The 14,838-nt window shown below is 44.2% G+C and overlaps 1 protein-coding gene across 6 annotated transcripts in view; it reads right to left on the bottom strand.

Moving 5' to 3' along the window:
* The window catches only part of LOC109851976 (protein muscleblind), a 359,227-nt gene that overhangs the window by 44,768 nt on the left and 299,621 nt on the right, over window positions 1–14,838 (bottom strand). For 5 of the 6 annotated variants that reach the window (XM_020422635.1, XM_020422631.1, XM_020422633.1 and 2 more), the window contains 3 exons: window positions 5,392–5,568; window positions 4,015–4,095; window positions 1,921–2,106 (listed from right to left, as the gene is read on the bottom strand). In XM_020422635.1, the coding sequence (XP_020278224.1) occupies window positions 1,921–2,106; window positions 4,015–4,095; window positions 5,392–5,568 (444 nt within the window). The remainder of the gene's footprint in view (window positions 1–1,920; window positions 2,107–4,014; window positions 4,096–5,391; window positions 5,569–14,838) is intronic. The other variant, XM_020422636.1, reaches the window with a different exon arrangement.

The following is a 14,838-nucleotide window of genomic DNA, read 5'->3' as shown; positions in this document are numbered from 1 at the left end:
GGCTCGCGCGGCAAAAACTAGGGTTCGATGGCTATCCGAGATTGATAGATCCTCCATCTTTCGCATGATGTATCGAAAGTGCTCGGCGATCGTCAGACAACACGTCGGATCACGTGTCGCGCAAAGTTCATGTATTCAAACGGATAAAAAAAAAAAAAAAAAAAAAGAAATAAACGAATATTAAATTGCAAAGAGGATTTCAAATTAATCTTAACGCAAGCGCAATATCGCCTACGTAGTTCATCGAGATAAAAATCTAAGTGCTAAATAAATACGCGCATTACGAGAAGATAACCGCAATGACGTGATTATCGCGACAATTTATCTTAATTCGTCGAGAAAAATTGCGAAGGTGTCTCCACGAGACTCATGTGAATCAAGGTAAAAAAAAAACCATATTTAATTTTACACTGAGATGTTCGTGCAAATTCGTTCACTTCTATTAACCAGCCAGCATAATATTCCGTAATCTACAAGTTAATTAATCAATCAATCACGTTTCGTCGTTGCAGTTGCGTGTGACTTACGAATTTTTTTTTATCATACAATCTCCTCGACCAATCTTTTTTTGTTTGTTTTTTAGACCTTTCCATCGCTTGCGCGATGAATCTAAGAATCTATTCTCCTACGTGCAGATATATCCTTAAATTAGAGTTGCTTTGTCGCCACGTAAAAGTGCGTTACACGTTTTTTCTCTCACACCGTCGCATTACAAAATATATGCACAAAAATCTTTCTCACAAATTCTCTCCCGTTTTGTATTCCTCCTCTCTCCGTCGATCGTTCGAGTTGTCGTGAAAAATCCTCACGAGAATTTCTTTACGTTCGCGTCTAAATTACTTGCACCAAAATATCGAGTGCGCTACGATATCGCTTCGTGCTAATCTCGACGCGTCTCTCTAAACGTCTAAAAACTATCATATCTCTGTGATCGAACACGTGACGTTAAGAATATGTGTAATCGCGCGTATGTGAGAATATATAAATATATATATGTATGTATATTATATAGCGCTTTGCAAACCCAAATTAGAGAGACGAGTTTTTCTCGGTTTCTCTCTCTGTGCCCGTCACGTGTTCTCCATTCGGGATGTCCGATTTCCAGCCCAGGGATCTGTCGATGTACATATATATGTATACTATCGCAATCGATCGTTATGTCGCGCGACGAACGTAAGCCATCCGGCTCGCGTAATCAGATCGCCTTACGGGATTCGCGCGGCGTAAATTACTGTAATTAGCGACGCGCGTCTGCGAAATCAGGATATTCCCGGTGCCCGCTGCAATTTCATCCGTTGTCATCGTTACGCTCTAATCACCACGGGCGTTCCGTTACGCCCGGGCTGATTAATCCACCCGACTACACTCGCGTGAGAAAAAAAACAAAGTGAGAGAGAGAGAGAGAGAGAACAGAATAACGCAAAGAGGAAGAAGAAGAAGAAGAAGAAGAAGATAACCGAAGAAGACTAAAATGAAGTGACGCGTGTTGTTGTTGGGCGCGCGGCTTCGTCGAATCCGCCGTCACGCCGAAATTACAGTCGAACATCATCGATATTCGGGCGTTCCGAGCCAAATTCGAAAGTCCTGTTATGTAAACGTCGAGCCTTTCTAGTAATACGCGTGAACGTAAATGAGGTTGTGAATGGGATGATGATGGGCATGGGGATTGTGCAAAGGGGTGCATAGAGATGTCGTGGTGATGGTGGTGGGGGACGGCGGATGATTGACAGATTGCATCGTGGATACGGGCGACACCTGATTGGGGGGACCGGCCGGCACTTGGTACACGGTATTGGGCGCGGCCATCGGGCACCTTGAGGCCCCGGCTGCGCCGTGTTGGGCCCCATGCTGTTGTTGTTGTTGTTGTTGCTGTTGTTGTTGTTGTTGTTGTTGTTGAATGTAGTTTGGTGGTAGACATACCTCGAGGCGGTCGGTACGCGGCATCTTCTGCGGCATCGCCACCGTCTGGGGCACCACGCCGAGCGGACTCCCGACGCCCGTTGGGTCCGCCGGACCCATTATCGCCGGCATGATTGGGCTAGGCGCAAAGTACGGGCTGTACGTATTGCCAACCTGCGGCATACCGGTCAGGTACGGATTCGTCGCCTGCGAAAACACACCCGGAAGATATCCAGGTAACACGGATTAGAACACACCTGTCCCCTGCCTTCGCTCCGCGCGATTTTTCGATATTGCGTTTTTTATGGCGACGCGCGCGATTATCGATTTTCAAAAAGCGAGTTTACGTTACGAAACTGAACCGCGCGTACAGGATATTTGGTGATAATGGTGTATTTCTAGAAAACAAAAACATTTTCCTTGCAAATCGATTTGTTCAAAGCTGAGTAATCTACTTTTCCTTTGAAGTTAGCGCCTTCCCGCCGATTACCAAATACCCTGTGTGTATAATCAACTATTTCTGACTATATCCGTGTAAATTCTGTTACAAGGTGCATCAAGGCTTCGCGAGTTCCCTGGTTGTTTATTAACTTTAAGACAAGCAATATACATCTTCCGGTTTGCAAGATCTCCGCGCCTTGCTCGCTCCAATTTCGGGTAAATAAGCAACACGATGATACTTGACGTAATAGCAACGTAGCGAAGGAAAAATTACTGATTAATGTCTTGTTTGTGAGATTCCAAAAATCTTCGAGCAACACATACGTGTGTTCTTATCAAATCACGAAACGCGTAGCTATTTACAAATTTAAAACAGTCGCCATTGTCACTTGTATAATTGAATAAATCTACTTTCTCAAAGTCAAAGCAACTTCTAATCCTTAGAGGAAAGACAATGACTTTTCTGAAAAGAAGTTTCGCGCGCCGGATAAAATAATCAGGAAACGTTAACCTGGTGAACTTGAGAAACGAGCTTCTGGTCGCGCGCGCGCTCACTAAAGGCGAGAATCCGCAAAGAAAAGGCGCCTTCATTTGCGCGGAGCCTCGCGAAGCCTTAATCGTCCTTTTTTCTCTCCTCCGTGTCCGCCCCTTCGCTTTTAACGACAAGCGTACGTTTCCCACACGAAGCGTTTGGTTTTGCAGCGAGAGCTGGCTCCCGAGAAGCGAAGGCAGGTAATTTTTAAGCACATCTCCGCGGAACGAACGGAGCCGAACTCTCGTTCCTTCTTCTCAAAAGCTTCCGGTACCCTGGGAGCTTTCGTCGTTGTAAAAGAAGCTTTCTGGAAGCGCAGCTAGGTAATTCTTTGAAAAATGTATATGTATTGGTTCAGCGATATTCACATCGGCAATGTTTCCGAGTATATTGGAAGAAAAAAATAAAAAAATAAAAAAATGTAAAAAAAGACGGTTTTATTGCCATTACTAAATTCATGATGTCAAACCTAACCAACTTTCAAAATTACCACGCCTCGCATCCGGTTTCCTCTAGTCTCTCCGACTCTGAAAATTTCCATTCTTGTTCAGTTTCGAGTTTCATCAAGATTTTATATAATTGTAATAATGTCGCTATTATGCAACGGTATAAAGATACAAAAACAACTTTTTTAAAGAAACGACGAGTTCTCGTCGCTTTTCAGAGTCAGAGAGCGCGCGGATTCTCTACTCGGCCGCAGTACTCTACATGCTCGTCTCCTCTACGAAAAAAACTTCGAGAAAACGTGTATACAAACAAATTTTTGCTCAATAAACAAACGAAAACATCTCTCGTATAAGCATGCAAATAAAAAGTTACTCTCTAAGATTTACTATGCGGCGTAGTTTGTAAAATAAAATATAAGCTCTCGTACGAACGCTTACTAATTACAGGCGCTTCGCTTAAGTGGATACGGTGAATGTAAATTTACAGAATTCATTCACACCCCCTCTAATTTGACTCGCCCTGAGCAAACTAATTTTAATTCACGATATTACGCATGTAATACCCATCGATATTATCAGATATCAAACAATACGGTAAATAAACTTGACAGCGGGTGTGTGTTTACATTCACCGATAGCCAGCAAAGCGACAAATAAACTAAAAATTAGTGGAAGCCAACCAAAACCAGGAGTTACCATAAAGGCGTGGGTAGCGAGAAGTTGCTGCTGGATTTGCTGTTGAAGGTGATGGTGTGGTGCCGGAGGTGCCGGTGCCTCCTGTTCACCAATGACGTAATTGGAGAACACACCAACAATCAACCACAACCACGTGAGCCACAGCGGCAAACATAGGGGACAGACAGGCAGTCATAGTATAGGGTTCAATGTCACGTAGCAACGACTATGAATGTATGTCATGAATAACAGAATAAGGAGGGCGGACGTTAATGACGAGTTACCACGTTTAATTGTTACCCCGCTCATTAAGAACGCAAAACCTTGGTACACACGTGTCATCGACTTCTTCGCGTACAAAAGAGGGCGCGCGTTCGGACAAAAAACGCGGAGAAGTTCGTCGTCTCATGTAGATTTGGAGAGCAGCACCTCGATCGAAATTGACGTTGTGTTCCGCGTGAAATTTTGACGAGAGCCGACGAAACTTCGCCGCGTCCGAAACGTCTCCACCCTTGATCATATCGAAAAGTTTAACGTGTCGACACTTTGCTTCTCCCGTAATTAACGAGGCCTCCCGTTGAATAATGAATACGAACAATACGTAAATGTCTGCGATGAGAATCTGATGTCGACACTAAAGGCTCTTAACTCGAATTATCTTATCTCTAGACAAATTGACAGAAAATGTTTATAAATCAAATATTCAAAAAAAATCTCTTCATAAATATTTACAATTAACCAATTTATAATTTATTTATTAATTTATTTTATTAGTTGTGACAAGAATAGCAAATTATTAAAAAGAAAGCCGTGTATTGTCGATTTAAGAGCCTTTGGTTTGCATAACCGGATTCTGTAAAATTGACTATCGAAATATATATATATATATATATATATACAATATACATATATATATATATATATATATATATATGTATATATATAAATATAACACGAAACAGATTCCTCTAGAAAGTAAGGGGATGACACTGACCAAGAACATGCGGCGTGCTGAACTTTAATTCTCAAATGTTTATCTCTTGGTGTGCAATGTCCACAAAAAAAGAAACGCAGGTAAATACAGACGGCGGGGTGTCGCACTTTGGACGTATCTCGGAAACACTGTTTAAAAAATAATGCGATCTTCAGTATCTTTAATTGTGATAAATGTTACGAGAAAAAGAAGTTCCGACACCGCACCGTCAATGATCTACGCGGCGTCGCCTACCGAGAAAAGGGTAAATCTAAGAAAGGGGGATAATAAATAACTCTTGACTAAACACAGACAAAACCAAAATTTTTCGATCGTGAATCAAAAAAGAAGGTGTGTGTGAATGTGTGAATAGCAGAAGACGTTGGTGCAACGATCGTTTGTGAATTTCTGTTTGTCTGACATACCACTGCGGGTACCTGCCCGGGCACGAGGGGTTGCCCCGGCGTGAGACCCTGTTGAATCTGCTGCATCAGCGCGTTTTTCAGCGCTAGATGGTTACGACCGTTTATCAGAAGTTGATCCTTCAGATGCTGCGGTGGGTGGAAATACTTGCAAGGTGGCTTCTCTCTGTTACATCGACCCTGAAACAAAACCAAAAAACAGAACTTCGTTTAAATTTGTCGTTTTCTTTGTTTTTTTTGTGACATAACATCAGTATAATAATGTGATATTATATTAATATTGTTACAATAATATAATACAATAATATTAATATTATTACAACATAATAATATTAATGTGATGACACAAGAGGAACGTAACGATCCTATTAGTTACGAAATGTTTGATACATCTTCCATCTCGTCTACACTCGCGGTAGTACAGGCGTAAGGCGTGTGTACTATAATTTCCCGACAAGATACACCGTTACAGCCTAACACATCTATGCGCGTGTTTATGCAAGAGGCGCGGCATTGCCACAGCGAAGCTCCCGTAATGCAAGCTCCCTCCGTCTTACAATTTATCCACAAATGAAACGCACTCGCGTACAAGTGGTACATAATATAGCTAATATCCGAAAGTCATCCAGCATCAGGGATCCCTCTACACACCCGTCGGTATCGGGTTCTCGTTTGCTCCGAGCGTTCCCTCCGTGCCTCTCCCCGAACCTTCTCTCCTTCCCGTAATTTGGGTGTCGGGACGAAGTGTAACGCGGTTTACAGGGTAAGTTGCGGGCGCAAGGCCGGAATACGGAAGTGGCGCGAAGGCGGGAAGATGGAAGGAGAGATGCTCGAGAGTGTTGAGAGCGGGGAAGGGGGATGATAGTGAGAAAGAGAAGCTTCTGCGAGAGTAGAGAAAGGGACGAGAGAGCGACGGAGGAAGAAGATGGAGGAAGGAAGGATGAGAGGACGAGAGGTCGCGCGTCGGTGTCGCGGTGGTACTAATTAGACCTTAACAATATTAGTTCAGGTAAGACGACTATATATACGACCGTAAGGGTAACCATCGCCCCTCCGTGCTTTCTTACGGAAATCCAGTGGCTTTCGGTAATAGCAGCTTGCGAGCGTAAACTCCCACGGGGAGGAGACAGAGGGGGGTTGTTGCGGACGTTTGCGAGGGCCGCCGAGAAGGAAAACGGAGGGGTTGAATCGTGCGGCGACGGTGGCGGCGGGACGAGCGCTCAAATATCGCCTAATTAAGCACATTCGAGAGTTTCGAGGAATAATGTGTAGGTACCCGTCACGAGAAAGTTTCGTCCCATTGAGAGGAAACGCTCCGCCCTCTTCATCGTCCTTGCCATAGTCGTCGTCGTCGTCGTCGTCGTCGTCGTCGTCGTCGTCGTTGTTGTCAACGTTGTCGCGCTCCACGGCAGCGAACTTCTCGTTGACACGAGACGATTTAAGCTCGACTAATTGCACAAGACGGGGATTCCCGTTCGAGTGCTTGCTCGTGCGCGGGCTACGCGGCGTTGCACACAGGACGCGCGTGTCGTTTGATTCGCGACTGGGGCTTTGAACGTCGATAACGTGTTTGTTTTTCCTCACAGGTCATCGCTTTTCCAGTCCGTCTGTTTCTTCATTGCTCGTGTAATGAGGAACCAGTCAAAGCGAGAGCTTCAAACTGGCCTACGGCTTCGTAATCTCTCGTTTCTTGACGCAAAACTGAGAGATTTGAGGGCAAAGTTATTTGTCATTTAAAACTGCGTGAACAGAGAGAAAAAAAATATGTAACAAAAAATTAAAATAATACGCGATGTTTCATGGAATTTTTTGTACAGTGTTGTAGATTCGTAATGATGCAAATAAATATAGTTTCGGAATACTAACGCTGATGTAACATTCTAGACGGTGTTAACTGTAATATTAAAGTTGATTTAAAGCGTCTACTGATAAGAAACAGCATTCTCTCTAGAGAGCCGCGCGAAATGCTTTTCCCTCTAATTTTAATGAAACTTTAACGATATTTAGAGGATCTCCAGAGACGGGTAACATAAATCTCATACATAATAATGTAATATCTCACAGATCTTTTAACAACTAAATTGTCTCATTCTCAAACTTAAATGTAATATCGACAAATATATAGTATACCCCAGACACGCGTGACTCTGGAGTCACATTGTGTCAACTTACATTGTATTTGTCATCAGCAAACAATTTTGTTATATTACGAAATTTAATTACAAATTTATTTGTTTGCATTTTGCTACATAATTAAATTGTAATATAAGAAACAATTTAATTATAATTGTAATAATTATATATAGCAAAAAATATAAAAATTGTGTGTAAAACTTCAGAAACCTGAGATCATATTTAAACATTTTTACGACGGCAGCATTTATGTGTTACTTGAAAATTTACGGCACGTACACACAAGATATCGAAGAAGCCGTTTTTCTCTGTCTCTTTAAAATGTGACTGGCGAGTATAAACCTTTCCTTAACATGATAATAAATACTATTCAGTTTCATGTTTTTTTATCCGCTTAAAACGAATAGCCTGACATAAGATAAAGGCAAGGTTTTGCTGTTTTTACAGCAGCCGATCCGAAGAAGGTATTAACCTTATTACGTCGTAAGATGACGTGATAAAGAACGTCTGAGCCGCGTGGTAACAAGATCTTACTCGTTTTCAAGACTAATCTCGTACGATCCACACGAGCACGGCTTAAATCTGTCGTTTTGAGAAAAAATTTCCAGCTTGTGAAGTGAATAACCTTTAACGCGACGTTTCACTCAGAGACAATATCAGATTACGCGTCGTAATTTTCGCGTGTATTAATTTGTCGCGTTACTAAAAACAAAAAGAGTTTATTTTATTTTATCCCGAGAAAAGAAAACATGTAGAAGTTAAAAAGGCGAGAAGACAAAAGAGAGATCCGATCGATACGGAAGGTAGTAAATAATCTGTAGCCCGTTCGGGGTTTCCCCGATAACTCATCGACGCGAAACAAGCAGGTGCGCCGGGGCCAAAAAAAAAAAAAAAAAAAAAAAATGCTTCCGTCGACTCGCATGAGCGCGACAAAGAAACTGTTCTGTGCTCTCATTGTTTCGGCCTTCCGGCATTACATACAAAAGAAACGCCCGTGGATAGAAGGCGGCCGGAGGCTCGAGACCGACTCAATTACAGTCGCTGAGCGACGCGATAATTGGGATCAAGATTGATTGTCTTCCTTCCTTTCGCGCTGACCTCCCGCGAGTACAAGCTACTGCGTCGGGACGTGCATTTTCTTTTTGCTCGTCTCACGCTAAATAAATTGCCCCGGAGACGCGCGGAAGACAAAACGCCGATTCGAAACCAGAAACGCGACTCCATCCAAAAAGTATTTATTTTACGAATTCTGTTGCAAAATAAACTCGTAAATGTTGTTAAATGTATAGTGCTATCGAATCCGGAGCGATGCAATCTGTGTTAGGAATTTTGTAACAACCATCGAAAAACGATATCGTAAATTCAGATTCGAAAGTAAATCGAAGTATATACATATGCCTCTCTCTCTCTCTCTCTCTCGTAATCGATTTCAAATCAAACATTTGCATATTCCTTTATATCATCTACAAAAGTCGTACTCGAGCCTCGTCTGTTCCAAGCGACGTAAAACAATCTCGATCGGCATCGATATACAACATTCGACACAAAATTACGACGAGCAACTCGCAAAGCATAAGAAGTACAACGATAAACCATGCGATAATAATTCGCGCGAAGGCGCTCGGATCATTTTCCAGCTGCGCGGAAAAAAACAACCCGGGGAGACATCCGCGAAAATGACTCCGACGACGACATGGCGCAAGGAAAGGAAAAAGCAAGAGGGATGCAAGGGGGTTGGCGCGGGCCTGCGGGATGGAAGGTGCTCACTTCATGGCGGCGGGAGGTCGATGTCGAGCAACCTTTTTCACCTCGATAAAGCCCCGTCGTCGAAGGTGGCCGACGAACACGATCCTTCAGACCCGGGCTAACCCCGTTTTATAACCTCTCACCCATCTCCCGCATCCCCCGCGGTCCTCCCCCTCCGGTCGCAACCCACGCGGGCGGCAGCACGCCGAGAGTGAACGAACAGCGTTTCTCCTCGCTGCTGAAACGAGCATCGTAGACAGAATGATAGAGAGAAAAGCACGCGGCAGAAGGAGACGAAGGCTGCGGGAGAAAGAAGTTAGGTGGATGAAAGGAGTGTGCGGCGGAGGGTCGCCGAGCGCACAGTCGTCGAGCCGTCGCGCAAGGGCCGCGGGGCGGGTAAAGCGAGATTACTAGGATTTGCGCGTAGATTTGCATATCGATTTTCCAGCCAGAAACGGTGTCGTATGGCGGCGGCGAGCGAGCGAGCGAGCTGGCACACGATTTGCCTTAATTTCGCCGTGGGAGGTATCTGCGACATTAGCCCGGTGGATGCGGCTTTAAGCGCGGCTGTTTCACGCCACGCCAGGTTTGGATGTCGTGCGCGTGCGACTACGAAATTACCGCGTCGGTATATAACTCTCGATAATAATCGGGGAAGGAGAAAGAAACGCGCGCGCGAAGCGTTTCCGCGGCAAAGAGAGGGCGGGGATTTTTCGGAAAGGGAGCATCAAGCGCGCATCGCGTGTCGGATACGTTACGGCCTTGACTTCTGATAGGCTATCTCGTTACGAGGGAGATGTATCTTTCAAGACAGTTTTCGCCAATTTTCGGGAGACGAAAGTAGGTCGATTCGTCATTTTGATTAATTACAGTTTGCGAATTCGTTGACAGAGCGCGTGTGTGTTTTTCTCGCAATTAAAAAAGTCTCATTTTTTCTTCGCGAGGAATAAATGCAAATGTTGAATAAGCGAGTCGGATGATAAAAAATTTGGCAAAAACTGGGTCTTTGTTGTTGCCTTTTTAATTGACTCTAGGGAACAATGGCGCGCATATACAGCGCATAACCCAGTCCCGCGCGCGCATCTTAACTGTCCGCTTGTTCCGCAATATCCTCTCGCAGGAGAGAGCAGAGTAATCGGATCAACAATGAAGGACCAGCAACGAAGAAGATATTGAGGAAGAGAGAGAGAGAGGATTTACAGGAACAGGCGGATATTGGCGCGATGATAGGCCAGATTGAGAGGAACTTTGTTATCTGGATTACTTAGGGGAGTGGAAAAAAACATGGCGTTGTTCTCCCCGATCGAATTTACGATATGTACACGTACATGGGGGAGGTATATGCCGTACACATATATGATGACCCTCCCGGTCCTTCGAGGAAAACCGATGAGGATAAAGCCTGTTTCGGGAATTCGCTTAGTGTTACGCGATTTTCGCATATTTATGGATATCGTATGAACACCGGAATGCATTCGTATGCATAGCATTACCCTTTTTCGCGTTGTATAAAACGCAACTTTCTCCCCCAATGTCGGCAACGGTGCGACGCCGAGATAAGATTGCATTGGCAAAACTAACTTTGCGTTACAAAAATCAAAGAAAAGATTGCACAATTTTCTGTAGCTATTTCCTGACGCATAAAATAAAACAAAATATTGTTATAAAAAGCATTGTAACCTTCGGAAAATATGTAAATTATGTAAAATACGTAAGTAGCTTAGCGTTACACAAAGAGGCTTCTCTAATGACAAACGCAAGACCTCATTTGTTACAGTTAATCGTTATTTTGTGCGTTTTATTGTTTAGCTTCTTCACGTTGCGTAATCTCTCAGCGCGGCTTATGTCAGTCTCGGCAACCGTTTCGCTTTAATTCCCGCAAGAATCCGGAGGAGGAGCAAACGTGAACTAGCGCGCTTCGCATCAGAATTCAGAGGAGAGAACCGCACCGGCGAAAGCCGATTGCGGACGCGGCAGAAAAAAAACGAAAAAAAAAAGAGAGCGCTCGTGTGTCAGGGAAACGAGTTTTAGCGGGATTTCGCATTGCGGAACGTACAGACAACAGCTTGCATGCCTATATCGTTCCCGTAGGAGAAGGTTCCCCGCGGTGGAATCGAGCGAAAGAGTCGATGACGCGGTCAGTCGGTGGAAGAGATCGGAGCGAGGTCGGCCTCTCCTCTATACATACGCTCTTTTTTCTCCGGGGTTTGTCACGCTCCGGAATCCCGGGGCTTTGTGGTCGCGATCACGCGCTGGCGAAGCCTCGCTTATATACACCCCCGGCACTCAAACCATTCCCTCGACTCGTTCGAGACCCTCCTCGAGAGAAGGACCGCAGCCGTCAACGGTCCCCGACGACGTTCCTCGTTCTCTCACGGACGATGTGTTTTAGCTAAGACGAGCCGTCCGGTTAATTCGAAAAGTGGTGGTCCTCTTTCTCTGCGTTCTTTCCGCGAGGCGCTCTTTCCGCTCCCTTCTCGCTCTTTCTCTCACCGCTGCTATCATCGTCGTCGTCGTCGTCGTCGTCGTCGTCTTGGAGCACCACCCGGATGTCGGGAGAAAGCCGGACCAAATGACATTAGGGGTCTCGTTTCATTACGGCGACGGACGTGAAAGCACAGCTGAGTCAGTGGCTATACACCCCCGGTGTGTAAAAGGAAAGTCGGCCCTCCTCCCTTTGTTTTTTACTCCTCCTCTCGTCTTTTCCCGTTTTCTCTGTTTCTCCTCTCGTGGATCTTTACGGCAGCTACGGAACTATTTTCTTTTTGTTTCGAGCGTTTTCATCCTATCCCTTCTGATGCAGTTGTGACCTTTCGGCGTTTTCGTATTGCGCGGGTGACAAATGGAGAGGGAAACATTTACTTCACGTTCACACGAACATCATCGCGATCTCACAAAATCTTTTTCCAATTCGCAATCACGTCCTGCAATTCGTATGAAACTTTAGAAACGTGGAAATTTTTCAAAACTTGTTTTATCTTTTACTATATTACTATTATTATTTATTAACATTATTATTATAAATAATTATTTATCACTTAATAAAGCACAGTATGTCTCTCTCTCTCTCTCTCTCTTGATTATTCTGATATAGAAACGTTATCAGTTTTAATTCTCCGTCGAGCAAACTATCGCGCGCGAAGAGAAAGAACTGTCTGCAATTACGCGAGGTTTTTATTCAGAAAAACAGCAGACAAATTAACCGGGACGGCTGACGCGATGCTCTCGCAGTCGTTTAATTTAACGTTGTTCCGCGCGCGCGCGCGCGCGTCTCTCTCTCTCTCCCTCTCTCGCAATATGCGCCGGCATTTCGCGAAGTTCTATTTCCGAGACGCGCCGCGACAGCTAACGACGTGGCGTTATTAACGGGCGCGAACGACGACGACGTGGGACACGCCTCTCTCGGCTAAATTGGTGGACAACGTATATAAGAAGAAAGCGTCTTCGACGGCAAATTTCGTCGCGCACGCACGCAGCTACGTCGAGCGCTCTCTCACACGGTACATATTAATGCGTAAAAGTTAATCCCGATGCCCGGACCGATATCCCTTATGTAGATCACGAACTCTATTAGGTCTGGAGTCTGTAAAGTCTCTCGACGCTGCTTATATTAGTTCTCGGGTTCCCCTTGGAGCGCGCGACGTAAGCAGCCTCGGGGAGCCTCTGACGCAATTCTTCGAGGAAACTTGTACACACCTCGCACGTATGCCATCGCCCCGGCCGTTACACGCAGGACATGATAATACAGACACCCGACCGGCATATGAAATATATGCGCCACGCACATTGGACGCAAGTTGGCGCAACATACAAGCATCTATACAATAGCATGCGCATCTAATTTGAGCCGCGGAAGTGTCGAACACGACGCGTCTGCATTCTGAATATCGGTCAATTATCGCTCTCTTGTTTCGATCGAGCGCGCGAGATCGGAATACGCTGGTTGGTTAATTACTATTTGCTGCCGTCGTCGTTGCGCGTCTCTGTTGACGCCAGATCTATTGTTGGTTCGCAAATATTCTGAAGATATTATCTGTTTACGCACAAGTGTTGTCGTTACGCTATTAGAACAAGTTACTTGAGGCAACTGTCTTAGTGATCGGACATTCATAAAAAAAAAAAAAAAAACAATTTTAGATAAATATTAAACATAACAATTTTCAATGTTTCAATTTTTAATAGACAAAGACACAAAAATGTCTGTCTTTAGAAATTGCACACTTGTCTCTCTCTCTCTGCAAAGCACATCATTAATTGTTTCAATATAAAGATAACGATAGTATTTGAGAACACGTTGGCCGATCTAATTGAAAATAATGAAATTACGTGACCGTGTAATTTAAGCGCGTCACACCATATGACAGGTGATCGCCGTTTCAACGCGTCAATATCGATGCGCGCTTATAAATACTAATTAAGAGCGCAAGCGAATCTTGATGGACAGCTGTTGCGGCTGCAATTGCATTGGAAACGTCATCCAGCGGATCGGTCGACGTGAGCGCGCGCGCGTAATGCCGCACACGTGTGTAATTGAAACTCAAACGAATGCATAGTAGAAATCACACACGTTCCTAAAACTGAATTCGCTTTTGCGCCGAGGGGAAACAAACTTTAGCCAATGATTTTTTATGCGCATAATCGGATTCCCATCATGGTGTAGTTGCGCGCTAATATTTACAATTTGCCCTCGCGTTACCGTATATCGAGAGAGAGAAGATGCGATTGAGAATAGATATTCCAAACATTTTCCAAACACTTTTTTTTTTGTTTTCTGTTTGCGCACATTCGGCAAATTCGTGCTACGGCAAATAATGACCGATACGAATTTATAGAGTTCGAAAACACAAATATATTAAAAGTATATCTCACAATGGAAAAACGCTACGCGTGTGCAAATACGTACTATTGACTGTAGTAACTTTATTTTCTACTTAACACTAGAACAAGGAAATACAAATCTAAATGATGGATTTCAGATTTTCAAATTACACAAATTGTAAAAATGCTCTTGTCCAAATGTACGTTGAAAAAATAGCCTTACAACTGAGAGTAGCTTTTTTTAATTAATTACTTAAATATTAAAAAAGTTGAAAATAAAATATTTCCTTAAAATATCCGTCAAATTGACGGATGTGGTAAACCACAGGTGTATCTTCAGCTCTGGTTGTTCTAGTGTTGCTGATAACGCGCGTTTCCTGATACAAAGACCACACGGTTCGACGATACTATCGTCACCATAAAGCACAATTGAGCAACAAATTTGCTCGCCCGTAATGAGTGCACTTCCTTCGCGTAACCCGCGAGAGCGTTGCGCACTGATTGTCGTTAGATCGACAATTTAACAAGATGTTTCTCCGAGTGTGAGTTATCGTTTAATGAACGCCTCTTCGACTTCGGGCCGCTCAAGTGCTCTAGAGTCTAGTGCAGCGTGCGGAGCCGGTCTTACCACTCGAGGCTAAGGGCTGCTAACTCCCTTCCTCCTCTCCCGATTTTCCTACCCCTTTTCTCTCGCTCTCTCTCCGTCTCGCTCTCTTTCTCGACTTGTTTCTCTCTCTCTCTCTCTCTCTCTCT

The sequence above is a fragment of the Pseudomyrmex gracilis genome, unplaced genomic scaffold, assembly GCF_002006095.1.
Source record: "Pseudomyrmex gracilis isolate BER0280 unplaced genomic scaffold, ASM200609v1 scaffold_23, whole genome shotgun sequence".
NCBI classification, from domain to species: Eukaryota; Metazoa; Arthropoda; class Insecta; order Hymenoptera; family Formicidae; genus Pseudomyrmex; species Pseudomyrmex gracilis.
The sequence above is the reverse complement of the archived record's forward strand: the minus strand, read 5'-3'. Positions and strand labels throughout refer to the sequence as shown.